Genomic DNA, 27,748 nt, shown 5'->3' with positions numbered 1-27,748 from the left:
TGGCGGTGGAAAGGGGAGGTTTGAATTTTTGATTTTCCAGCTTATGGGTCATATTTGACCAACTGCTTTCACTAGAAGACATGCCACTTTGTTGAGCTATTTAGGAATCAAAAAGACTGTCTTAATTTAAAACAAGGACCCTTTGTTTTAGTTGGTGACTGCCTTGTGAAATTTTTCAGTTCTCAGCGGGTTAACCAGGGAACAGGGGCAGAGTCATAATTGGCCTATTTAGAGTATTTTGCATGTGAATAGTGTGTTAGTGAAGCATCCCTAAGTCTGTTGTGAGTGACATGGTGATTAGAATTTAGATTAGGGAAAACACATTCTGTACTTTATCAAGGACAGTAATTAGTTCAGTCAGTAAAAGTTGATTACAAGTAACGATAAAGTTAGATTTTTAGTACTTAATTTTAAAATTTCTTTATTAAACAGTAAATTTGTTCTTAATATAAATGGTACTATCTACTCTTGTTTTATTGCATATTAGAATAATTAAAAGAACAATGTGTTCAATGCAGAGTATAATCAGGCGATTTATATATTATGGGTAAGTTTCTATGTAGTTTTTAGAAAATGTAATATTATATAATCTTTCTGATGTCATCATTTTTAAAAGTTTAATAATTGTCACACTGTGATAGGTTATTGTGGAAGTTTTGTAGTGTTCAGGTAAATGTTTAATCTGTGGGATGTGTCTTAGCTTCCGATAGACCTCAAGGGGGCATTCTGAAGTCCTTTGTGGCTGTTAGCATGGAATATCTGCTATTTCTGTAATTTTGAGAGTTAGTGTGAGGATTTGAATTTCCTCTTGGTTCAGTTGGCATTTTCTCTTCTGTGGGTGCTATGTCAGTTCGTGGAGAATCATGATATGCGGTACAGAGAGGCAGGGTTCTCAGTCGAGTTCATAGGCTACACTTAACCCCGGTGTATGCAGCCGGGGGAAGTTGTGTGCATTCACAAAATGAGATTCTTCTTGTTAAGGAAGGGGATGAATAGTTCCCAGATATGAGCCTCAGCCTAGAGAAAGGAAACATTAGTCTTATATAAATGCCATTTGTTTTGTGAAATGAAAATGTGAGTCATCTTAAAAGACTTAAAAAATATATTGTTTAAAGGGAATCATCTACTTTCCTCCTAAAAGTAAAGAATTAAAAATTCACAAACTTTGTGATAGCTTCTTAGACTGCCTTTCTTTTGGGTTTTTGTTTTGTTTTAATTGTCTCAGCTTAGCAGATGCTGTTTGCTTTATTGCATTGGTTTAAGTACTAACAATCAGTTGGGAGGTGGTGAAAGTAAAAAATTAACCTTATATGTTTGTTTTCCCTTTTTAACCTTTCAGCAGAGTCTCCTTGGAGGTGACATGGATATGGGCAACCCAGGAACCCTTTCGCCCACCAAACCTGGTTCCCAGTACTATCAGTATTCTAGCAATAATCCTCGAAGGAGGCCTCTTCACAGTAGTGCCATGGGTAAGGTATTCCTTTGTTTGAATGCCTGAGGGATGATTATGCCTTTTTTTTTTTCTTTCTTTCTTTCTTTAAAATATCACCCTCCCATCCTACCTCCCACCCCAAGAAAACCATAAAATTTGGCTCAGTTGTCAGCCTGGAGACTTCCCCCCAGCACACTGAGTAGGTACGTTAACAACTTATGATAGCAGAACTTTTTTGGTGTCTGCTTATTTCTAGTTTTCTCTTAGCTGCCCCCATAAGGAAGCTATTAAAAGATCAAAGTAGCAAAAGTTAAATATCTTCATTTTTATGAACAAAGTAGAATTTGATTTCTGCTAGAATCAAATGTGATCGTGGTAACTACACTTTGCTAAGGTAATGATTTAAGGAAACGTGGTATCATCTAGAAGTCTTTGTGGTTTAATCTATCTTAGGAAAATGGGCATTTGGGAGCTGACACCATCTTCATTTTCTTTCAGAGGTACAGACAAAGAAAGTTCGAAAAGTTCCTCCAGGTTTGCCATCTTCAGTAAGTACTGCTTGTTTCTGCTTTGTATATTGCTTATTTTGTTCTGTTTTGTATTGATGGGAAGGAGATAGAAGTAAATGAGTTTCCATGCGCCCAGAGCAGCACGTTTATCTAGAAGGCAGATGAGGTAGAAATGACCTGCACATCCAGCCACCTGACCCACATTGGAGTGATTAATTGCACTTCCTGGAAGACTGGGTGGTTATGTTGATATTCAGCAGGTTAAGCTCTAAAGAGAGCCTTGAAAAGGTGCCTGAAGTTTGAGGAGTTTTACCTGTACTGGGCTTTCAAGAGAATCAGTTTTAGTTTCATGTGTTGGTTAAATTCTTTGTCAGTATTATGATGATTTATGGATTTGCATGCGAAAGGAGATTTGTGGAGAGGATTTAGGAAAAATTTACATGGGTTTCAGCCCAGAGTGCAGGAAGAATGTCTCTATTTTCTGGAGAGGTTGCTGAATAAAGGCTGCAAAGGTAGCTGCATCAGTAGCCATTTGTGTCTTTACTACCAGGTGACAACTAGAAGTAGTCAGCTGTAACCAAGGGCATTCTGGGTCTTTTTAATAGCTGGAGCTCTATGCAGAAGTTGCTAATATTCCCCACCCACCCCCAGGTCCCTAGCACAGCAAAAGTTGGTTGTGATCACAGCTCAATACATGATATGATATTTTGAATTCTTATGTTCCTAGATAATTGTATTTAATTTTGTTTGGGACTAGTCCATTTCTAGTAATTTTCTCCTCGTATAAAATGCAAACATAGTTTCCTCTCTTCTTTCTTTGTTTCTTTATCCTTCCTCCTTTTTTTCATTCTTCCTTGCTGTGATATAAAGTTTTGATTTAATTCTGTAGAGTACTAGTATTCTTTGAAAAGAATGCTAATTTAAGCCTTATTATGTTTTTATACTTTAATATAAAATCATATTTAGATTTCTTAAAGTATATTACCAATCAATGCTTGCATATTAGTTTCATTTCATTTTTAATGTATTAGAAGAATAATAGGTCTTGCAAATGTGCTAAGATTAGATTAACCCAAACACCTGTGTATTTGACTTGATTTCAGTTCAGCTCATCCAAACAATTATTAAATGAATATATCAGAATAAGTCTTATCAGGAAAAAGAGTAAATTTTGTATGCTGATTATCATAGAGTTGGTGATGTTGAAGAAGCATCACAAAATTATTCATAAATATAGAAAAATATTGTGTAAATAAGATTGCCAATGGTGTATAGTCACTTTCAAGTATCAGTAAGTCACTTAAAATTGTACTCAGTTGTTTATTCTTTGAATTTCTATGTTATATTGAAATTGACTAATATGCCCAAAGGATTTTATAAGCAGATTTTAAGCGTGACGTTAGGGGTGGATTTAATGTTGATGAAACTTTAGCTTTTAATAGGTTTTATGACAACTTCAAATGATATAGTCCTAACAGCTGTTTACATTTTAAACATGCCTGAACTTAATATGGACAATATTAAATGCATTTAGTGGACCTTTGAATGTTCTGAAACAATGGAATAACTGTCCTATAAAAGCAATAAAAACTTAAAGCTATCTTACCCTCGTTATGCTTCATATTAAAATTAACTTGTTTTATCCAATGCTAAGATTAGGCAGAAATCTAGACAATTTCTAAGGAGTGCATTGGTGTGGCATTGGATGGTGGGTATATGCTTAATCACTGTCAACAACAATTTTCATAATTCGTTGTAAATTTTTAAGTATTTCCCTATAGCTAACTGGCCCCTTTAGAAAATTTTACTGGTACAGTGTTTTCTTTGCTGTTAAGACAATTTAGGTGTTGCTGCTATGTCGTGATACATTCAGAAATAGAAAAATAATTTTCCTTTCTTTCCCAATAAACAAAACTCGGGAATTAGGAATTTAGTTTTATTCTATTTAATTTTCAGTTTTTAGTGGTCAGTTTAGGATTTACTCTTCTTAGAAGATTTATCTTGACTAAATGTTTTCATGGTCCTTATGAAACATTTTGATGAATAGCCTTTTTTTCTGAAATACAAGGAGGAAGAAAATACAATTCAAAATGAAATTTTTATTGCAATTTTTTGAGCAAGAAGAACAAGTTTAGGTAATTTTATAATTTAATCATCCATTTACTCATTACCTAAAAAAATCTCAGCTCTATTTTTATAGCAATTTAACTTAGTTTGTGTAAGCTTTGTTGTAAATATCAATTGCTTATTACTTACAACAAGATCCACATGGCTTACCACCACACAAAATATTTATTTTAACTTGATTCCAAAAAAGGTCTGCAGTAGACACGGTCACACTTTTCTCCCAGGAGATCTGTATTTCTATATTTTTAGACCTCTGCCATGCTTTTTTTAAAGCTCAAATAAAATTATGACTATTTGATAAGAGATACTTCTTAAATTTGTTTCAGTATGTATGAGTATTTGTATAACAGATACTAAAAGATTGGAGATAATAAAAGATTTCCTTTGGAGTGATTATGACTACATAAAGACACTTATATGTTTTCTTTGGTACATATTTACCATGACAAATAGTAATAAATCTGTCACAATCTGTTGTGGCAACTCACTTTACCCCCCATTTTGAAATGGGCCCTGTCTTTCCCTTATGATAAAAGGAAGAAAACTTAAACGGTGACACTGCATCATCAGGTATTATTTGTGACACGCCTGTGGTACAGAGACTGGACTTCTTCTGCCACCATTAGGCTGGGTCTTCCTCCCAGGCAATCAGGAGAGAGAGGGGATTGCCTAGCCCTGTTTTGAAAACACTGCAGCATCTGTGGGAGAGAGAAAACATAGGCCTGGCCCGACATCATGTCATGGATCTGGCAGGATCCACAAATGTGTGTTTGTACTGTGTGCTGCATCTAGAGACCTCACGTCACTGTGGAAGTATGACACGATGGTGGGATAACAGAAGACCCACCAGGCAGGGTCTACAGGACAAGCACAGTGTGTCGGGAGGAAGCCTGTCCCTCTAGTGCACATAGACCAGTACTTGCTAAGGTGATTTTTTTTTTTAAAGGAAAGCCTGTGTGAGAGACAGCTATCTAATTGCCCACGAGAGCTCTGCTTATTACCGCAGTACATTTTTATCTTCTCAGTTCATATTTTAGTATGTTGCTCTTTTTAGTCACGTCCCAATTTCTCGTAGCCCTCGTTTTTTGCGAAGACCTTAGTAATAAAACGTTGTCTTTTGTTGATGTCAGAATTTATTTTGCATGTCTAAGCTCTTGAATCTACATGAGAACATCTTGTTTTGCTAGATTTCTACATTTTGGTTTTCCATTTCAAACCATATTTCATCTTAAACTCAATATTTTGCAACTTTACTGCTCATTTCAACAAATTTGTTTTGTATAACCTAATAATCATACACATTGAATCATGAATTCATACACAGAAAAATGTACTATAGTAAATTAAAGTTTTGGAAAAAAATGATTCATGATTCTTAACAGAAATTAACATGAAAGTACTAAAATCTAGAAAGTAGCAAAAAATTTTATATTGTGCTGTTTTAAGATACTTTCATCAAACACAAACAAAACAAAGACATTATCTTTTGGAAACTTTATTCTGCCTATCACATGTAAACATGTAAAACTTTTATCTTAGAATTTGAAATATTTCAAAATTATATACATTTTATCAGAAGCTGTTAACAACTACAAACTTTCTACTTCAAACTTTGGTGGAATTTGTCTCCACTTGTAATCCGATTTGCATCTTTAATGATGGTCTCACCATGACCGCAGTTGGAATCTCTTGAACATCAGATTTTTCTGGAAATAGGATATTTTATCCTTAGAAATAGTTTATGACCTCTCATCTCCAGTGATCTTTCCTAAAACTGTACTTTTCAGTGAAGTCTTTTTTCTATGTTAAATTACAGAGGGGTTTTGTGTGTGTGTTTTGTTTTAAAACTCAGGAGGACCTGGCAAACATTAAGTGGTCAGAGATAATTTGGGACACATGGATCCTAAGATAAACAATTTCTACTACTATAAAGATTCTAAAATAAGGTTTGGACACTTCAAGAATATTTGCGACATAAGTTAATCAATAGGTGGGTTTGAAAAATAAAAACAATGTGTATTAGATATTAGGTTCACCAATTTTCATAAGGAAAGAATTCTTAAATAAAATGAAATATTTAAGTATGGATTAGAGTTTCCTTTACGGAAGCAATTATTAGGGGTATCAAGAAAAATGAGTAATGCTAATGGCCTTAAATGTCCTATGTATTTTGTGTTATATAAAAACTTTCCTATTTGAAGATTTCAAACATGATGTTGAATCCGTATCTTGAGCTATTTAGGGAAAACCCCTTTTTTCCCAGGTGCTTGAAGAAATCACAAACAATTTAAAAGAGATATTGGTAAATTGTTTTTTCCTTATTAGTGGGCTGGAAATTATGTATGATTTAAACAATCAGTACTGAACTCAGAAATATATAATTTCCTACATCACTTTTGAAATTGATCATAGGGAAATCAGAACGATGCTTTTTCATGTCAACAAATTTTAACAAGTAATAATACAATTTTCTTTAAGATGAAAGTTTTATTGAAATATGATATTGATCACAAGTGAACTAAATAGCCATCTGGGCTCTATCCTTTTTAGGAAAGTCTAGAAGTAGCCGATTGTGTGATAAGACATAAAAGGAGGAACCTCTTCAAGGTTCATCCCTGCAGAGATAGATACTTTGTGAAGAAGTATAATTGTAAGTGTTTAAAATATTAAGATAGCTCTCAGTATTCACTTTTAAACTTAGTGTGCCCATTTTCTAATTAAAGATATTGGAATATGAGGTTTGGATATTAAAATTATGCTTATTAATGTTTAGGCAAGAAGGAGGTTAAGAGTGGCACAATTAAGTCATCTCAAATAGGACGAAACTATTCACACAATTTACACGACATATATAACATGACAATGGGGAACAGTGAAAGCTGAGAAAATATTCATGACAAAGTATTTTTGTGTGTGTTCAGTTAATGCTGAATTTGCTAAACCAAAGACTTCTAGTTCAGCATGTGCGGTTTTTTTGTGTGTGTGTGAAAACCAATCTTATCTTCTCTATTGCACATTGAGACTATAGAGTTTATGATTTTTATGAATTGCTGGTATATGAAAAAATATAGGAGAATCTTTATATTTGTTTTCATTGGAGGCTTTTGTTCCATTAAAAATTTTTCAGAAAGCACCCAAGAGGCTTGCACATACTCAACATATATACTATTAGGCATTCTAATATCCCAGAAGTTTACTCAAGGATTTCTGAATTTTTGTTTGGAATTTTGGAATAATGAGCTCCTTCATCCACTATCCTCCTCTTCTCTGCCTTGAAGCCCAATCCTGCACCCTTTAAGAAAGAAGGCTTCTGGTGTGCGTATTTTAGATAGAAAGAGAAAAGAAATATGAAGGAGAAGACAAGCATGAATGTTAACTGTGGATGAAAGGTTTGTGTATTTTTGAGCTATTCCTGCTTTATCTTTACAAACAAAAAGGTTATACGCCCCAAACACTCAAACAAAACACCACCAGTTCATTCCTTCCACCAGAAAGAAGCCTTCCTGGCCAGCAGCACCCCATTTTTCTACTCAGTAATCTCTCCTAAGGAGTGGTGCCTGATGTATCTTCCTACTCTCCAATGTGTTTTTATTTTTAATCAAGTATTCAAAATACTATTTTGCATGCTAAGATTTATCAGGACTTTTGTTAAGATGTTAGCAGCTGGAATAATAGCATTTAGTGTAAAACTGGACTTATTGAGAAAAGAGAAATACATTTCTGGGAACTGCTATTTTGAACTTTATCATTTTCACTGAAGAGTATATTTTGGTGTGAAGTTTTGGACTCGAGAGTGGTTTAAATTACTGAGAAGTGTAGGAAACCACTGCAGGGCTGCTTTACCCAGGGAGAATTATAACAGGGCTTGCATGTATTTTGAAAATAAAACCTTTTTCTATGGCATCCAGCTTAACTGTGAATTTATATTTACGAAATAATGTAGATAAATGCCTTGATAATTTGGTTGAATACCATTTTTTTAACTTTTAAAATTTAATTGATTGAAATAGTTTTATTTTCTAACATAGCAAAATGTTCTCCTTTTTTCCAGATCACTGACAATTTCTGCATTTTCTATGTTTTCTTGGTTTTGAATAATTCTAAAGGTTTTCATTGAAAGTAATGAACCAGGAATTGGAAGGCTAAATAAGATTCTCTTAGAAGATGTGGCAGTAATCCTAAAAGAATAAGGAGTCTCTTCGAGAATTGACAAAGTTGTGTCTTCTTAAGGCAAAATCCATACTTGTCAGGCTGTTGACAGACACTTGCTTTGTCTTGGCTTTTGTTTGATTTTTTTTACATAAATTGCACTGGATTATTAAACTGAACATAAAATTGCACCTCAAAGCAATAGCACAGGATTTTCAGCCTTGATCAGTTTTGACTATCCCAGGATGTGTGTGTGCACGCGCGTGTGTGTGCACCCATGTGTATGAGTGTGCTTCTTTTAAAGGAATAGGAGCTTTTATAAAATGTGGTGCAAAACTTGTAGTTTTAAATACTTAATTATTTTATCTGGAAACAGCAGCATGTGAGTGATTCTTTTTTAAGTTGCAGCTGCTGCATAGGTGTAGAGCTATTTGAGGAGTTTGATGCTTTACTTGAGCATATACTCCCTCTTCAGAGAAGTTAAGGTAGTGCAGAAGTTTCTGCATTTTGTAAAATTTCAGGGTTGAAACCAAAATATGATTTGGTGAGATGAATAGATTTCACTTCCGAAAGAATGTGCAAGTTGTATTTTGAAAGGAACATTTTAAGAATTCTACTTAAGTGGTTTAGTGACATCCACTGTTGTCTCTTGTCTGACTTTGTCATCTGAGGAATTAATCATAAATAAGCCACTAGGGATGAAACTTGATATATAAGTGCTTACTTCCAGAGTAATAAGAAGAGGAACTGTGTGTGTGTTAAATTCCAGTAAATTTATTTTGATTATTCCGTAGAGCAGGAAATAGGAACATTTCGTAGTGAAGCTCTCTTCATAGCAAACTGTAAAGAAAATTTCTCAGTGTGTTGCCATATGTTGGCAGTGATTAAAGGGCATTTCCTTTGTGAAACATGGAGCCATATTAGAAAGACTTATATTTTCTCATAAAAATGACCTTTGCAAGTACATTTAATCATGAAAACTGGTGTCATTCATCACACACACATAACAAAAAGTGTCACTGTTAACCACTTGCTGTTACCATTAGGGATTTTAGGAAAATGCTACTTTGGAACAATTATTTTGATGGCATCTGAGAAAGAATACCTAAGTGTCTACAGGAGCCTCCTCCCTCCACAGCCCATATCATTCTAAATATGCCTCCTGAATTATGCTTATAATAATATTGTAATGGCTTTCATTCTACCGATTGGCACAGTATATCATTATATCATTAGCTGCTATGAGAAAGCAGTTTCAAGTAGGTGGCAGATTCTTAGCATTCATGTTTTCAAGTAACCCTGTTTGGAGAATTGGGTTGTTTCACAGGTGCTCAGGTACGTTAACACAGTACAATAATATTTTCTGGCTTGCTTTTTATGAAACGAACTTGAAGTACAAAATAATTTAATAACAAGTGGAGTATAAAAACTGGGGCTCTAGCTTAAGAAAGTTTAATAACTCAAGACGTTAAAGGATGAGAAAAAATTGTCTAAGGAGGCAGCAGTGTTTAGCTCATTTTGCATTACTACTAAAGCTGAGATTTATTAGGAGAATGTTTATGGCCTGATTATTTAGATTGTTGAGTTAGTTTAAATTTTTTAAACCATTTGATCAAGTAGAAAAGCACATTTCTGTATCTATTGTACTATTTGAAAGTATTGTTACATAAAATAAATTCGAAATTCTGCCATTTAATACTCAGGCATATGATTCAGGAGTGAAATTGCGTTTCCAGAACCTTGGGGTCCCTCATGTACTATCTTAATATGAATTTTATTTTTAGAGATATATAAGACATTGGCACATATAATCTGTGGCTTAATTGATAACAGCAAAGAAAATGGAATTAAAAATATTTATTATGAACAGATATAGTTGGGATTACAAAATTCAAACTGCAGTCAGTAATTATTTTACAAATAAATGCTATTTCATTTTCCCTTTAGTAAATATATTAGTAACTTCACCCAATATTGATGTAAGTGAAACCCGACAGTAACAAGCTGGGAGTGCCCAGGTAGAAGGGGAAAAAAGCATGTTCATTTATTCATTCATTCCTTTCTCCGTTTATACTTATTCAAAGAGTATTTTTCATTGCAGCTAAAAACTAGACACACCATGTAACATGGAACATGTCTTTTTCTTCTGTGTATTCTTATTTAAATCGTGGAGCTTTTCAACTGAGATTCTTCACGTTTAATGAAATTTGCAGTCTTGTGTCACTTGCATCACAATTTGTAGGAATAACCTTAGCATTTTAAAGAGTGTACCATGTAGCCTTTTGAGAAAGTCATGCATTTGAAAAATAAAATAACCCACAAAGGGTAACACATGGACTTTTGTCCCTTAAGCTGATTGCCCTTATTCACTGGTCACCACCTTGACGAGGGTGAGGGATATGTTTTAGATACATCTTTTTTTGTCTTATGGCAACCAGACTCACTGCTTTACTTATGTGTATTACTCTGAAATATATTTCCAGTGAATGAATATAGTAGTAAAAGTGGTGTAGCAGGGTAGAAAAAACACTGCACTTAGACATAAAAAGACCTTTCTAATTTAACATCTGACAGCCTCTACTTACTCACCCAGTGGCCTTGGTTAGGTCACAAACCTGTTTCTCTGTCTACAAAGCAGGTATAAATAGTGCCTGCATAATAAGGTGGTGTCAATATACTAATAACAAACCTTTATCAAAGTACTTATTCCATGCCAGAGTACTTATTCCGTGTTCTAAGTGGTACACTCTTACATCATTTGCATCTATTAAATCATTTATTCCTATAAAAATCCTATGACATGGGTACTACTGTTTATTCAAGAGACTTAAAAATGAGACACATAGAGGTGAAGAAACGTGTCTGCGGTCACACATAGTAAGTGGCAGAGCTGGGAGTGAGACCTGGGCAGCCTGTCTGTAAAGTTTCTGTGTTCTTAACCATAATGCTGTCTGTGCTGCCTGTAGTGTTTCAGACACTCTGTAGACCAAAAAGCTCTCTACAGCAAGATTGTCGTTAAGTTAGCAAGTATTTGACTATCTACAATAAATTAATGTTCACAAGTTTCATTTCACTGTAGAATGATCGTCAGTATCTCTGTATAGTCATGTCCTATAACTTTTGCCCAAGCAAATCAGTATGCCAGGCAGTCCAGGGGAGCATCTGTGTAAACAAAGACAGTATAATATAGTAGAGTATGAAATCTGATCAACTGGGTTTTTAGGGGGCTATGTCACTTCCTAGCTGCACAGTTATTTGTAAAATAAGTACTTATTGGGGTTTGAATGCGTTTATGTAATATCCTTGAATGTTGCATACTATTGTTACACATAATAAAAAGCAGTGTCATGCTATTAGTAACAAGGTAACTACCTTTCTTTTGGCATTTGAGAAACAAATCTAACATGGCAGCGTACTTAGGAGTAGTTAGCAGCAGAATAGAAACTAAGACCAGGGTCTCAACTATGTGCAAAAGAATTTTACCTAACAGAGGTCACTTGCTTTTTCTGAAATTATGTAATATTGCTTTTTTTTTTTTTTTTTTGAGATGGGGTCTTGCTCTGTCACCTAGGTTGGAGTACAGTGGTGCAATCATAGTTCACTGCAGCCTCAAACTCCCAGGCTCAAGCGGTACTCCCACCTCAGGCTCCTGAGTAGCTGAGTACACAGGTTCACACCACCACACCTGGCTAATTTTTTTTTTTCTTTTTTGGTAGAGACAGGGTCTCCCTGTGTTGCCCAGGCTCTGCAAACCTATCTCTATCAAACCAAGACACGTAGTCAGCCCTTTTAATCATTAGACCTAGTGGTCTGCAAAGTTTGTGTTGGAAATATTTTCTCTATCCTCTCTTTTGAACTCGTACATCGGCTATGATGCCTGGAGCTGCTTATAATGTGGTTCCCTTGGCCAGTAATTTGTTTATGCCTAAATCAGCCTTGCCTCTAAGTGATAAGGAGATACATGCTTTTTCTTTTGTTTTCTGTCAGTGATATTCTATAATAGGCCGGGAACGGGTCTGCCCGAATGATGCACAGCCCCTTGGTGAGGCTGGCTATAGCTCTCCCCCGCAAAACTGAAGGTTAGGCCTAAGGTATTAACTTTGCCTGGCAAGATGAAGATGTGTAGACTAGGTAGACCTGTGTGGCAGTCTGTTTCTTTTATAAAGTAAACAGAGTTCAGTTTGTTTAGGACTGCTTAGGTAGATTTCTTACACTGAGCAGGAATATTTGTACAGATGTTTTAAGGTAAAGTCAAAGAATGGCTAGATTCTAGCCTTTGACGCATTATAATGTATCTTTTCTCAATGCCCCTGTTAAATTCACAAAAGAAAAGGTATTTTTGATCATCGGCTATGAGAAACTTAAAACACTTTTTTTTAGATATAAAGGCTGATTTAGTTAACTCTTCTTGCATTTAAAGAAAAAAACATCTGCTGAAAGTAGGGAGGGGAGGTGTGAGCGGAAGCGTGGTCTCCACATTCCACAATGAATGTCTTTTCCCAGCCAATTTTAATTTGCAGAAAAACCAGGCACCGAGTTAGATTCCTCGGGAAAGGTCCTTGTTGGCTGGTGAGCCCTGAATTTCTTCCGTGTACCCCCTGAACAGGGACCGATGCTTCAGTTCACAGAGATAATTTTTCTCTGGAAAGCTGATAGATCTGATTTAGCCACCCCTCATTTGTAGTCATTGCCACCTTGTGGATTACAAAGGATATTGGTTTTCATCAAACTTCCATTTCGATTTGGCTTTTTATGGCACGTACACGTTGGCAGTGGATTGCCGTGTTCCTCACCAAAAGGATCCTGGTTTGTTCAGCAACACCTCACTTCTCCACTCACAGTTCATTTATGATTCTGATGAGAGTGTTTTTTCAGGAAACACACATTTCACTTTTTGACCTAGGAGCATCTGTTAGAATTTTTTTTTAATACTACTTTGGCATTCTGAAAGTGTTAATGTCTTTCATATCTGTTTAATGCTATTTAGGGATATTTATGATCACCTCTTGGTTACTCAGGGTAAAGTGTGTCGCAATTTTTTTTAAACAGACAGGAAAGCATTCACATGAGGAAACAGATTGCTTTAAACATGTGCTTCCTGTGACAGTAAAAAGAACAAATTAGATTTAACACTGTGTAATGAATGCATAAATGTGTACATTTAAGCTTTTAAAAGCTTTATGTTCAGTTCTGGTCACAACAAAAATTGAGTCACCTGTAAAAATTAAAGATGCCTGGGGTACTCTCAGACTTTTGAAATGCCCAGCAATTGCAGTCCTCGCCTGACGATGCCTCGTTGGAATGATAAAAAGCATGATCTATTAGTGCTGGAGAGAGCTAGAACATTACAAGGCACATTCAGAGGTTAAACCAGGTTAGAGTCAGATTCCGTACATTTAGCAAATAAATCAGAATTTGTTGTGGGGGGGAGAATACTTCACTCTCATCTTCCTCCCTAAGAATCAATGAAAAAATCAATTTTCGGGAACCCCATATATTCCTCTGTCTTTCATGAAAGAAAAAGAAGGAAACCTGATGTTTACTTACTAGCATTTACTACAATTTAATTATATAAGAAAATGACTCTTTTTCTTATGTAATTCAGTTTGTGCTTTGTATGCTGGTAGGGAGTGAATAGAATCTGAGTTAATATTTCCAGTTAGACTAGAGTGTGGAATTGGAGGGCCTGAATCCTCTCCCCGGAAGAAGAGGCACTCATGGCCATTTCCATCTGAGCCTGCGGATAGTGCCTCTCCATCCCCTGTGCTTTCAAAGCTAAGGATTTGTGGCACGCTTGCCATCTCTCTGGCCAAGGAGGGCCAGGACAGAGTCCCTCAGGGGAGGGCACATAGTTTGAGGACATCTGACTCTCTTATATCACATACTGAGGTACTAATATCAAAACAGACTGCTTGTCGTTGCACGGTGGGGCAGTGCTTTTTTTGGCTGCCGTGGTCGAAATGAAATGGGCAAGCTGTAGTCCGCTTGGCATCAGAATGGGCTAAGGGAAGCAGGGGAATCAGAGTCAGACTGTGAATGCAAGTCACAGCCAATGGTTAACTTCCTTTTTGTGTGTCACTTGGCAGCAGCAAGACTGATGGTGATTTTTTTTTTTTAACATGGGTGAGAGTTCAGTGCCCTAGGAAGAGCCGTAGATGCTGTTATTGTGCTTCCTCATACAGTTGACTTGTGTTGATTTCTTGAGGCCAGTACAGCTGTTCCAAGAGCCAGCTCCAGGAGCTTTGTGCGTATGTACATGGCCATCGGACGTCGGATGAAAAAGGTAAACAGATGAGAGGTGATCCATACAAAATCTCACTGCTGATCACTAGGCAGTCTTAGGGGAATCAGGTTCTGGCATAAGGCAATAATACCAAAGAATAATATATAGTGCACTTGAAGGGATACTCCCTTGTATACAGACACCCAAAGATATTTTTAAATTATCACCACTCCACACCCCTCATCTCACATACAAGATTCAAATCAATTTTGGACTGTCTGGAAAATGTAGGACTAAAATAGCCAGATTGAATTCAGATAAAATTACCTTCTGCTTTTTTGGGAGGTTGTTGCTTTTTGGTTAGCCACATTATTTTCTTTGAAGATTCATTTGGAAGAGAGTTTGGTAGAATTTCTAGCCTCTCTCAAGATTTTCCTCCCATTTCTCCGTTTGCAAAGAGCTGTTCCCCAAAGGCAAAAAGAGCGAGTTGCCATCTTGAGCGAATTGTATGTTTAGTGAACACCAAATGGTCTCAAAGTTACCCTAAATTTTCATTATATCTGGTTGCTTTCAAATACTATTTATTCCCCTCAAAATTCTTAACCATTTATTTAAGATATCAGGAAGATGACCAACTTCTGACAACCCAAAAGCAGAGAAGGAAGCTTAGAAATAGAATACCATTTGTCTGGTAATTAGAGTGTATCTCTTAAGAGTTCGAGAGAATTCTGATTAATCTTTCTGTTCCAACATTCTCACATAAAATTAGCACACCTTTTAAATTATTATCTAGTATTTAAACACATATTTTTGAGTCTTCTTAATGCAACAGGTTCTGGAGACACTAAAAGTGTGTTATAGTTTTCTAAAAAACTTCATTTTTCTTACATTTTAAATGTTCTGTTTGTGCAAAATTTCGAGAATCACCATAAGGGCTTCTTTGCATTTTTAATTTAGTAACTAACATATGAATAAATTTGCATATTAATTAGTTGCAGATTAAATCATGCATACATAATTGCCTCCTTACTGTGTTTAATGTTTGTCAAAATCTCCAGCCTGGTTTGATGGATGTCGTATGAAAGATTACAATTTGATGTACCCTTGGAAGTATTTACACCAATAATGCAAGATTCTTAATAGCAGAATTTTCTAGTTATATACAGTTACTAATAAACATGTAAGATAGGTACATGTCCCTTTGACTAAAATTTTTTCTTTGCACCAAATCATTTACTATTCATAATCATTAATGCATCTCCTAATTATACAGCATATGTCTGTTAACCCTTTCATTGCTGGCCTTCAAATGGTAGCCTCTTTCTTTTTCTTGCCCCCTAAAGAAAGCAAAATTCTTTGATAATATTCTGAAATTACTCGATTGCCTTTTATTTATTTCTCTCCTAGTTTATGGACACACCTCGTTTGCCATTTATTTTAACATACAATAGATAATTATATGATCATTTTGTATTTTCTAGTTAAAGATCATAAAATGACCCACGTGCACATGGTTTGTAGCTGATGGGCTTTTGCCTTTCTGTTACCAATGCTGAAAAAAATTGAGATATTTCAGATACTTCATATAAGTAGTAAAAAAAAAATGTATACACAGACATACTCTCTATTTAGGAGGGTAATTGTAGGATAAGTAAAAGTATTTAAATTGTATTTAATTTCATTTTGAATATTGAAATGCATTTAATGTATCATGATCAAACATAGGATGGAAATGTGATTTTTTTTATTAGAACTGAGATCTCTGAAGTAGAAACTGACAAGAGAATAGATGCTCTTGATTTGACATAATTTTAAAATGCCAATAAATGTTTTCTCAAATTTCTTCAGGTATTTAATTTTTTAAGTTTTATCTTACTCATATAAAAAGTAGACCAACTGGCTTCTTTTTTTCCTTTTTACTATTTTGATGTCTAAGCTGCTTATCACACTGTATTACCCTGCATTAATGAGTATTCCTACTGTGCAAAATTCTATCAAAAATGATGGTGTGAATGTCATTTTTAATTGGAAGTTTATACAGTCAAATTTATAGTACACAACAAAAAATATGTATGTAGTTCTGCTCCAAGCCTTTTTTTAGGCTTTTGATCTTTTTAGTTTAAGTATACATTTTTATTAATCTAAGTGTCATTTGAAAATCTACACAAATATGACTACTTTTTTGTTAATACCATTGTATTATGGAAGAGAGGGAAACTAAGGCGTAGAGTAATTATAATGTCTGTAAACTGTAAGAAGAACAAATACAAGAATGACCAAGAATAGATTTTCAGGGGTCTTTTTTAGACATGAAAACTTGCTGACCAGTTCTGTATGTTTCACAGAAGTCAGAATGTATGATTTCTGTCTTCTTTATTTTTGAATGCCTGCATTTATATGCCTAGTAAAAAGACAAAGGTTAAAATGAGTTGAAAGCATAAACAGCTGATTTCCCTTCTTTGATTCTTTCATAGGAGAAATAATGTCTCCTGGTCACCTACCTCAGGAGCATTTATTTTCTTATCACAGGACACAATGAACTATTTATTGATTTAACACAACATTCTTTTACAACATGCAATATTACATTAAATTATTTAGCAATGTGAAAAATGAAATGAAAGCTGCAAAACTTATAAAAGGAAGCAAACAGTCAGACCTGAAACATATTTATCCACAGCCATTGTGCCTAGGTAATTCAGGGCATATGGTATGTAAATGATATTTGGAGATCCTTGCCAAATCTACACACGACGGGATAAATTAAGGACAGGTTTCCCTGGGTGTGAGTCCCATGATTGTGGCCGGCACACTTCCTGCTTGAATGTGTGTGTTCTGTTCTTGTCTTTCAGCAAGAGCGTCACAGAGCATTCAGTGGCCAAATCTGGTCCTCAGCTGACTTCTAAGACATTATTTGCAATTCCCAAGAATTGATTTTATGATTAAATTTAAAACATAGTACCAATTTGCCAAACTTTCCCTTTGCTCTCACATTTGAAAAGTAAGATCTGAATAATTTGTCAGGATATGTTTGGATATTAAGCCATTTAAATGGGTATCTTTGACATTAGAAATTGAGTGCCTCTGAGCTTCTTAGTCACTGAAGAAAGGTGTTCCTGAGTAGTGACTTTTCTCTAAGCTAGGCTTAAGATGTTTCCTAGAACAGACTAGGAATTATTTTGAAGCGATTGATAATTTTGGTTCCAGGTTGGCCCAGTAATAATTTATTGATTCAACTTGACAACCCAAATTACTGGTATCACTTATTTTTGAATTATTATTTTGAAGCATATACTCTCATTTCTAGAAAGGTGAAGGCACTGACTCCTATTTAGAATAAACTTTAAGTAGGTAAGAGGTTATGCTGTTTTCTTTTTTTTTTGAAAGGAATGTCTTTTCTAAGCTAGGGGTCTTAGCTCAGAGTTTTTAATGCTTTAAATTAAGGTTCATTTTTATCTTGGAATCATGCAATTGGAGATTTTGATTAGAAACTATGGCAGAATTTTTTCTCCTATAATTTGTTGGACTATACCTAAAGAGTGCATTTACTGTGAACACTTAATTATAAATAGAAGACTTATATGTTATTTATAAAAGTTATTTCAGGGTATTTTAAGACATGTAGAGTATGGCTTAGGATGTTTTATTGTTTTTAGTATTAAGAATAATGCTTTTACTAAATAAAACTGCGTTTCTTTTATAAAAGATAATGCTCTTAATATTATGGTTTTATTTGAATTAGCAGTTTAGTCTGTGTCCCTACATTCCATTTCATTTATGGAATGCAAATAACACACTAGTTACTGCGTAGAAAATGAAATTAGGCTGAGTCCTTGTTCATTGCTGTGTAAATTGGGTAAAAATCAGAGAAAAAAAATACCCTTGAGATCGATATAAATCAATACTACTTGACACAGATCCAGCTAAAAATTCATGAAAGGGGTCATAGTTCTGGAGGAGTTTATATAATTATCACGTAGCCTATAGTTTGTGAACTCAGGGCAAAGTTCTGAGCTGGTTGTTCTGGGACCATTCCTTGGTTCATTGAAACTACTTTGCACAGCTGTGCTTCAAACTCAACAACAGAGAGCAAAAACAATATTCACTATAAAATAAACCTCGTCCTGCCTTTCAGCTTCACTGTGAACTTGCAGTCTTGAAAACAACAAAAGGGATAATCGCAATTGAGATTACAGAATCCAGATTAGACGTAATACACGATAGGGTGGTATGGCCCAATTTTACTTACATGAGGCAAGTGCAAGTCCTGTGAATGCCAACATGTTAAGCATCATAGCCACTTATTAAGATGTTAGCTTTAAATGTCAGTCATTGGACCCCATTTGAAATGAAGCACCTGCATTTTATTCAAGGAAATTAAGGTATATTGGGGAATGCGGAGGTGAGTTGAGGGTTTTTTTTTTTCTGGGTTTTTTTTTGTTTTGTTTTGTTTTGTTTTTTTTCTGGTGGGAGAAAGTGCCATAGACAATAGAGAAAAAATACCTCAAGTATTAAAAGTCTATTTTTATACACTGTATGATTCAAAATGACTGAGCAGCTTTGAAATTTTGTAGAAAGAAAGGAATATAAGGAGAATAAGAAATGATATTTGCATCTTTACAGACAACTCTGTATAGCACATTTAAGATTCTGGCAATTTCCTTACAAGTATCTGAAAATTAGGAATTATGAAGGAAACCCAGACAGATACTTAACTATAGCATTGCTACCAGGTGTCTCTTTGATATCAATGAGTTAGGAAACCTTAAGAAAAAAAGGTTAAAACATCCAGAATGATAACTTATTTTAGCATATGCTTTCAGACAAAGTATTTCTTTGTTAAGAATGTAGAAAGGTTTTATTTAATTGTTCACATATATTTAGTAAATTTTTGGTGGACTTGACCGATTAGGCTTGTTTCATAAAAGATGTGGGCTTCTGCGTATTTAGATCTTAAGTTTATTTCAAATTGGCCTTTATAAAACTTTAGTGCCTTTCTCTTAGAATTCTAGTCAACAAAATTATATTCATCAAGTATATACATCACAGAAGTAACTGGTGATACAGAGTATAGTTTCTAACATATTGTCAAATGGAGTCTATATCTCCTCAAAGGGAAAGAAACCCTGATGTGAGTCAGAAGTTCTGGGTATACTCACTTGGCACTGAATCAGCTTAAAGTTCGAGGTTGAAAAATTCACAAATATTTATAGCACACCTACTAAGTGCCACGCCTCCTGGAAGGTGGACAGCAATGGCCAATGTTTCTGCCATTGGAAAGATTTGCACCAAAGTGTGTATGGCCACAAGTAGTTGTACAAATCAGAGTTCATTTTGTAGTGCTTTATAAGGGTCTGGTACCACTGATTCTCCTTGCAGACTAATAAACACAGCGCTTATATGACTCTTAAAAATACAGTGATAGCAAGTGCATCCTAAATGATGTCATCATGTAGTCCATGATAACAGTGTAATATATGTTATAGAGATGGAATCAGCCACATGGCTTACCGTAATTGTTGTTGAGGTCCTTTGTTACGAACATATATTTCTGTTAACAATGCAACAAAATAATTTTTTAAGCTGTTTTTTTTTCTGTACTGCCTCAAATCTAGATAAATGGAATGTGTTGGAAAGGACAACAAATAAAAAGTTAAATATGTGGAAATGACATGGAAAGCACCTGTTTCTTCTCTTTGTTTTCTTTCACGTCATCAGGAAATAATATTTAACCATAGAATATGGTGTCCCTCTAAGAAAATGTTTATAATTGAATGTTCAAAGTAGAATATAGATTAAATAAGTAAAGGTGACTTGCCAAAAAAAAATTAAAGAACATGTGAAACAAACAGAAGTCTGCATCACACATAATAAGTGGCGTAACAGTATCACCTCTCAAAAGTGACAACAGATGTGTCCATCTTTATGCCTTTAGCATGTTGTTGGCATTATTAGTTATTGTATTGAGAGAGTAGCCACGCTATACAAGAGAAAGGAAGGTAAATTAGATCCCTCACGCCCCCTTCTTCTGTGAATTGTATATGTTTTTGAATACACTGTCTGCCAGGATAGCAAATAAAATTTGGTTCATCCCTGATCTTCAGCAGATTATAATCTAGGTAAAGGACAGACCAGGTTCATGAAATAAAAAATAATAATTAGAACATTTGGAAACTAGGGGAACAGCTCCTCATATTGTGTGCACGTTTTATCAGTGTAAAGTAGATATAGCTCTATTGAAAATTGTTGTCTAGTAATATGCTCATTTTCCCGTTTCATGAAGACTTATTCTCAAATGGAAGTTACAGCTGGCTATCATGTGTTTTTCTGACAAACTCTCTTCTCTGTGGACATGATGATTTCTGTTGTTGTGGAAAGGAAGGAAATAAATCTCTTTTTGTTCCTCATTCACTCAATGAGCAAAATGTGATTGAGCTCCTATTGTGTGCAGATTATATTGTTGGAGCACAGGACAAAGAAAGCTAAAGTATCATCTTTGTTTAGAAATTTAAGATATCTGGGAGCAGCAAGGTGGATGCCTAGTTTATTTAACAAGGCACTGAACTTTGCTGGAGAATCCTATATTCTAGAATATAGTCCTTATCTGGAAGTGACTACAGAACCTGATTCTGGATCACAGAGAGCTTGCAGATCTGGCGTGATTAAGGCAGTGGCCACAGATACTCCACTGAGCTTCTGTCTAGCAGCTTCTGTCTGTCTCTTCCCTGAAAATCTCAGGGACCATGTGGAGTTTTGCTTGGTCAACTGGAGAAACAACTTTTGATTGTTTTTATGTTTTTCAGAGATTGATTTGCCAGAGATATTACATTATAATAAAAACATAAACACAGAATTTAGGGATTGGAACAAAGGTTATGTGGTCACAATTTAACACAGTTATTTGAAAATTATTGGTTTATAAGGAAACAGATTTAGACAAAGCTAGAACTTATGCAGGTAAGTTACAAAGCTAGAACTTACTCAGGCAGTTGCTCACGTCTGTAATTCCAGCACTTTGGGAGGCCGGGGCGGGCGGATCACAAGGTCAGGAGTTCAAGACCATCCTGGCCAACATGGTGAAACCCTGTCTCTACTAAAAATACAAAAATTAGCCAGGCGTGGTAGTGGCGCATGCTGGTAATCCCAGCTACTCAGGAGGCTGAGGCAAGAGAATTGCTTGTGTTGTTGTGAGCCAACATCACACCACTGCACTCCAGCCTGGTGACAGAGCGAGACTCCGTCTCAAAAAAAAAGAAAATGTAATGGACACAATACATTTAGATTTTTAATAAAGTAGACATATGTTTATTGCAGAACATATGAGCAGTTGATTAGTTAAAGGTATCCAATGTGCCAGGCGTGGTGGCTCACACCTGTAATCCCAGCACTTTGGGAGGCCGAGGCAGGCGGATCACGAGGTCAAGAGATTGAGACCATCCTGGCCAACATAGCGAAACCCCATCTCTACTAAAAATACAAAAACTATCTGGGCATGGTGGCACACACCTGTAGTCCTAGCTACTCAGGAGCTGAGGCAGGAGAATTGCTTGAACCCGGGAGGTAGAGGTTGCAGTGAGTCGAGATCGCGCCACTGCACTCCAGCCTGGCAACAGAGAGAGACTCCATCTCAAAAAAAAAAAAAAAAAATCCAACATTGCTGGCAAGTTTGAAGGTCACAGCCCATGTACAAAATTGGTATATCTCGAGGAACTCTTGTCTTTATCATACGTTCTGTACGATTTCCTTGCACACAACACAGTTACCATATGATGGTACTAAGTAGATAGAGGTCCAGACCCCATAAAGAACATGGCATTCAGTTCCTGAACAGATATTAGAGAACACGCCCCACTTGGCAGTAAGGGATATCTTCAACTAGAGGGAAGGGTGAGAGTTGACCTGTTTGTCCTTTTGACTCATAGTTAGAAATGCTAAAGTTGTTTTATGTTCAAAATGCATTTGATAATCATGCCTGAAGAGGTCGAAGTGCTGACATTGTTGAAAACAAATACCCCTGTCAAACAAATAGAGACAATTTTCATGTCTTTGGTTGGTAAGCACCATAATTTGGCCTTTGGCACTGCTGTCAGTAAGCTAGTTGATGACTTTTACATCAATTTTTGGCCCAACCATAAATGAAGGAAATAAGACCAATACTGCCGCAGTACTTTTTCTCACTCATCACCCATACCTGATTCAGCTGGGTTAATGTTAAAAGCCAAAATTTATCAATATCAATTTTTTCCCCAAATCATTCTTATTTTAGTACTGTTTATGCTCAATAAAAGCTTATGAATTTCTTTCACTGTTATTTAATGAAAACCCAGAATTTTTTAAAATTGCACGTTATCTCTTTAAAAAAAGTCTTTTAGATTACTCGTGGGATTTACTCTAAGTGCTTGTCTTTTAATAGAAGATGATGCAAAACTTGTCTCACCTGTTCCTTCCTGGTCGTGTCTGTGTTTATGTGTGGGGTGGGTATATAAGTGCTTTTGATTAACAGAATGAAGAGGGTGCTTATTTTGAAAACTCAGTAGTTAAAATTCAAGTTTATTTTGAGTTAAAGAACACCATATTTAGATTAGGAATGGACCAGTGACCTGCTTAAGCTTTAGGTTATCGATTGGCCTTGAGGGAACTTAGATCTGTTAAACACGAACTTGAAAAGGCACTTCAATGACGGATGTACGTTGGATGCTCTCACTGTATGGTCATTCACTTGCATTTTAAAATTTATGTTTTGTTTTTCCTTTATACCTACTCTTTTCATTCCATTTGTCTGAGGTGGCCATTAAAGTATTTGACAATTGTTTGTTCTCTGCCTAGCAAGTTGTCCTATTGCTCCATGATGTGAAACAACAAAGGTAATCAACAGTTAGAAACCTCAGGAAATTGCTAGAATCTTCACCCCCAAAGAGGGTTAATAAACCCTAGATAATTAGTTCATTTAGAGTGAAAATCATTTTCATTGTGATAATCACATTTCCCCTCTGATTATCGAGCAATGCAATGGGAAGCCTGATATTTATTCGCAAATTTTTTAAAATTGAGAACATCCTGTGCTGAGATTCCAGTCAGCTTCATCAATCCATTTTTTGTTAAAAGTTTCTCAACTATCATCCTTCATCCAGACAAATAAACATAACCAGGATTTCCCCTCTAACTTTTTGGGAATTCATTTACACGTATACCAATTTGACGGAAAAAAACAATTGTCCTCGAATTTCATTTGACTCAGGTGATTGTGGTAAGCTGGCTAACCGGCTTCATCTAGGAAGTGCAGCAATCTGAGTCAACTTCCTCCATCCCTGTTTTTACATTGTCCAGTGTGATGCTTCCTCATTGTACCAAAATAGAAATGGTTTGTTTTTGTATCAGACTTGGAGACTGGCTATGGATTACACTGGGTTAGGATAAGGGTTTGCTATTTTTTTTTTAAAGAACATTCCACTTATCCCAAGGGAAAAAGATTGATGGCCTGGGGAAAAATAAGAGGCATCATGAAATCTTTTCTCCTTAAATAAAAATCACATCTAGTCTTCAGATGTGTCAGTTGCACTATCTTTGTCTAATTTCATTTAATATTTGAGAGATTTAGTAGTAAATTTATGACTTTTGCAGTTACTTTGCAAAAAATTGAGGAAGGAAGAAGTGAATTTCACTTTGAGTCAAATGTATAGGTTCCAGTGTAATTAAACCTAAAAATCTATATATTCTGGTCTTGCTACTTGGTATTACACTTTACCATATCACATAATGCTATTAGCTACAGTTTACCTTATTTGCAGGGTGATGCCGTTTTGTATCTCTGGTTTGTTGAATTTCGTAGAAGATGTTATGTTCACGTAGATAATGGCATACTCATTGAATTCTTTACCTCAGACATGTGAAAATATGTGGAAAAGTGGGGAAATGAATCTGATCAGATTTCATTGTATACTGAAATTTGAGAATCTGGTTTTTGCATCTATTTTGCATGCTGCTATGTCTCCAAGCCATCTATGTCTGTGTGAGTTTTTATAATGCCACATAAAGCAAAATGAGAAGTCTCTTCTTTCTTCTAAAGGGAAATAGTGTCACAGAAAGGTAGAAGTCAAATATTTACTTATGGATCAAAAATCTAGTTAAAAAACAACCCATTGCTTACCTTAGTAATCAATGTGAATTACTTTCTAATCAATATGAATACAAGCTATCTGACCAGTCACTCAGAAAATAAATATTTGATCATGTGATAAACCATTTGAATGTCTACATATGAACCCAGGTCATATAAAAATAACCAATTCAAGATAACATAGGAAGTCACTAATAAAGACACAAATAAAATTAGATTTCACAGTTTATGCTGATATTTTGATACTTTTCTGTGATAAAAGCATCTTCCAAACTAAATGTGTCCATATTTGAACCATGTAAATAGTTAAAAGTATTTTACCTGAGAATATCTAAATGATGCCAAGAAAATAAGTTCATGCCACTAAAAAGATTGAGATGATTTGTGCTTTATCTGACTTCTTCGTGTAATATGGATTTACTTCAGATAAATATATTTTCTACTTACCCGATAAGTATGTTTATCTGAGATAAATATTTTCTCCAGATATGTGTGTATATTGAAAAAAAATTTAAAATAATTAGGATCCCAACTGAAAAAGTAAAAATCTTAATTTCTTAATAAGAAAACAGTTATTTCATAGTCTTAAGATTTCAATACAAAGAAATATGGGAATATACATGTAAGAGGTTTGTTGGTGTTCATTATTAAATTGCAAGGCTGTCTCAAGTTATGGTCATCAGAATAAATTGTGTGTGGGTGTGTGTCTGTCTGTCTGCATCCTACTGTTAATAATTAGATCTTTTATGAAGTTGTACTCATACCTATTAGGGATTTTTGTCATTGCAGTTTAAGTTGAATATGAAACATTAATCCTTTGTTGGGTCTAAGCTATCACCATTTATTACAGTTTTTATAACATTCCATATATATGCATCTACTAACTAAACATCAGCCTTAATTTAGCTTATGAATTAAATTTTTTGTTAAGAGTGACTCCTACTGGAGAGCAAAAAATACCAATTAGTTTAGCTTCTAAATAAACTATACTCCTTTTTTCAATGGACAAGGGTAACCTCCTATTCCTTGGCTTGGCAACATTTACTATTCCTCTAAGTTTAAAGATGAGAACATAGATTTGAGTACTAACACATCAGCAGAAATTATATTTTTAAGTACATACATAATTCTCAGGCCAGTCGTGCTGGGTGCTCCAAAAAGATTTGTGATTGAATATCTTTGCTCCATTGGGAAGAGTTTAGCATGGTGCTGTATTTTTATAATTCTTTTTTCCATTTTAGCAGACTTCTGTTACCTAAGTCTATTTTAGGTGGAGCCTTTTTTTTTTTTTTTTTTTTTTTTTTTTTTTTGCTGCTGCTCTTTAAGGCACTCTTGCATAGAGGAAACAGCAGAGGAGACACAAGGAAATGCACTCTCCTTTATAACATGCTGCTGATTCTCTGAACTAGGTGTCCTCTCATTTAAGCCTCAAAAGAAGCTGTGTATTAACTAGATGAAGGAACTAACACTCAAACCTGTGATACAGCTTGGCCAGAGTCACTCTGCTGGGGAGCAGCAAGGTTACTCATCAAGATGTGTCTGACCCTCAAGTTTAAGCACTCTGATTTAATAACTTTGCTCACACCCTGATTCCAGTGTCTTAGTAGCTTTTGATCTATAAAATGTCATCTAAGGATCTTTGAGCCTTAATTCTTTGTCTTTAAAGTGGGAATGATAATACCTGTCACAGAGTACTAGTTATGGAGATTAAATAAGTGAAGGCAATTATTATATGTTCTTTAAATTGTATATCACTGTACTGTACATGTATTAAGTGTTGTTTTATTAGCAAATATCTTTTTGATGGGTAGATGTTTACCTGAGGTGGTTATTTAATTTATAGGCTGGCTTGTTCACACTATGTTATGTAATCATTGTATATTAATAAATATCACTATTCTCCTTAGGGTGTGATGTTTAGCTAATTCAGCCATGCTAGGCAAAAGAGGTCAGCATTGTAGAAATAAGCAATGTCTTATACTGAAAAAAAAAAAAAAAAAGACAACAACAAAACAACAACAAAAAAACAACTTTCGGTGTTCAGTGACTTAACAGAAACATGGAGTTGTTCAAATTCTACCAAGTTATATTCGGGAGGAGAAAAATGGGAATTCCTTCCATATGACCATTGTTCATTCATTCATTTATTCAGCTTCTATTTGTTGAGTTGCCTGCCTTACACTGCAATATGCAGGGCAGTTTGTGTGTGTGTAGGTGTTCATTAGGTTTATTTGCACTTTGCAGTAACCATGTAATATTATCATTATTCAGAAATAAAGGTAGAGTCTACTCTAATGAGCTCTGTGGTCGAGTGGATAGTTCAGCTCTTTACCCTGTAATAGTTTGTTATCTAATTGTTTAATGTATGTGCGATTGCCTTCACAATTAAAGCATTACTCTTTAGTCATATTTTCTCTCTTTTCTCAATTTTCCCAGGAAGAAAATTGACATGTCTCTGAACCCTGTGCATATCCCCAAATGGAGCTTACCCAAAGTTGGGAATCACTAAATAATTGTTCATGAAATGGTTGACTATAGCTCTTCATTCAAGTGATGTAGATTCTGAATATTTACTTATTCTTTAATGCACTTATTCATTCATTCGGCAAGTTTTTATTGAACATCTACCTTGTAGGTAATACTATGCCAATGCGTTGGGGATTTTAGGTCAAATATTTCCCAGTTTCTTATAACAAATGTAGGTGTGTGTTGTCAATTCTGCTTCACCTCAAATATATCTGTCAAAGACTTTTTGGAAAATTACAAAAGAACTGTAAACTTTAGATTCTAGAAGAAAATAAGAATCATGTGGGTTTCATTTAAGTGGTCAACACTTCTAGACAGTTTTGCTGGTAAGAATTTTTTTCCCCAAAAGTGGCAGAAAAAACAACTGGGTTCATTACCTACCCCCAGTGTCCTCAATGTGCTTTGTCTAAGCACCAGAGAGGGATGGTGGCTTTCTGTATAGTGTGGCTAACCATCATTCCCCATCATTTCAGGGATAACAAGGCTGGGCATGGGGGGCAGGGGTGGTACCAAGTAGGTAACCAAGTTACCTACTGCTGGTTAGGTAACTTGTCCAGTTATACACTACTGTGAAAACTGTGTCTGTGAAACAAGCAGTAGACTGGTTCAGGGTTCTGTAAAAATTGGCTGCTTAAGATTAAGACTTCTTTAAAATTATTCTGAAA

The 27,748-nt window shown here is 35.2% G+C and overlaps 1 protein-coding gene across 27 annotated transcripts in view; it reads left to right on the top strand.

Moving 5' to 3' along the window:
* TCF4 (transcription factor 4) overlaps nt 1–27,748 on the top strand; it is a 366,054-nt gene that overhangs the window by 236,931 nt on the left and 101,375 nt on the right. For 14 of the 27 annotated variants that reach the window (XM_024236137.3, XM_054538004.2, XM_003778981.5 and 11 more), the window contains 2 exons: nt 1,340–1,469; nt 1,931–1,980. In XM_024236137.3, coding sequence (XP_024091905.1) covers nt 1,340–1,469; nt 1,931–1,980 — 180 coding nt within the window. Of the gene's footprint in view, nt 1–1,339; nt 1,470–1,930; nt 1,981–18,171 lie in introns of those variants that run through there. The other 13 variants (XM_054538007.2, XM_054538001.2, XM_054538008.2 and 10 more) reach the window with 2 other exon arrangements.

Source organism: Pongo abelii, chromosome 17, assembly GCF_028885655.2.
Source record: "Pongo abelii isolate AG06213 chromosome 17, NHGRI_mPonAbe1-v2.0_pri, whole genome shotgun sequence".
Taxonomy (NCBI): domain Eukaryota; kingdom Metazoa; phylum Chordata; class Mammalia; order Primates; family Hominidae; genus Pongo; species Pongo abelii.
This window is presented reverse-complemented; position numbering and strand designations above follow the sequence as displayed.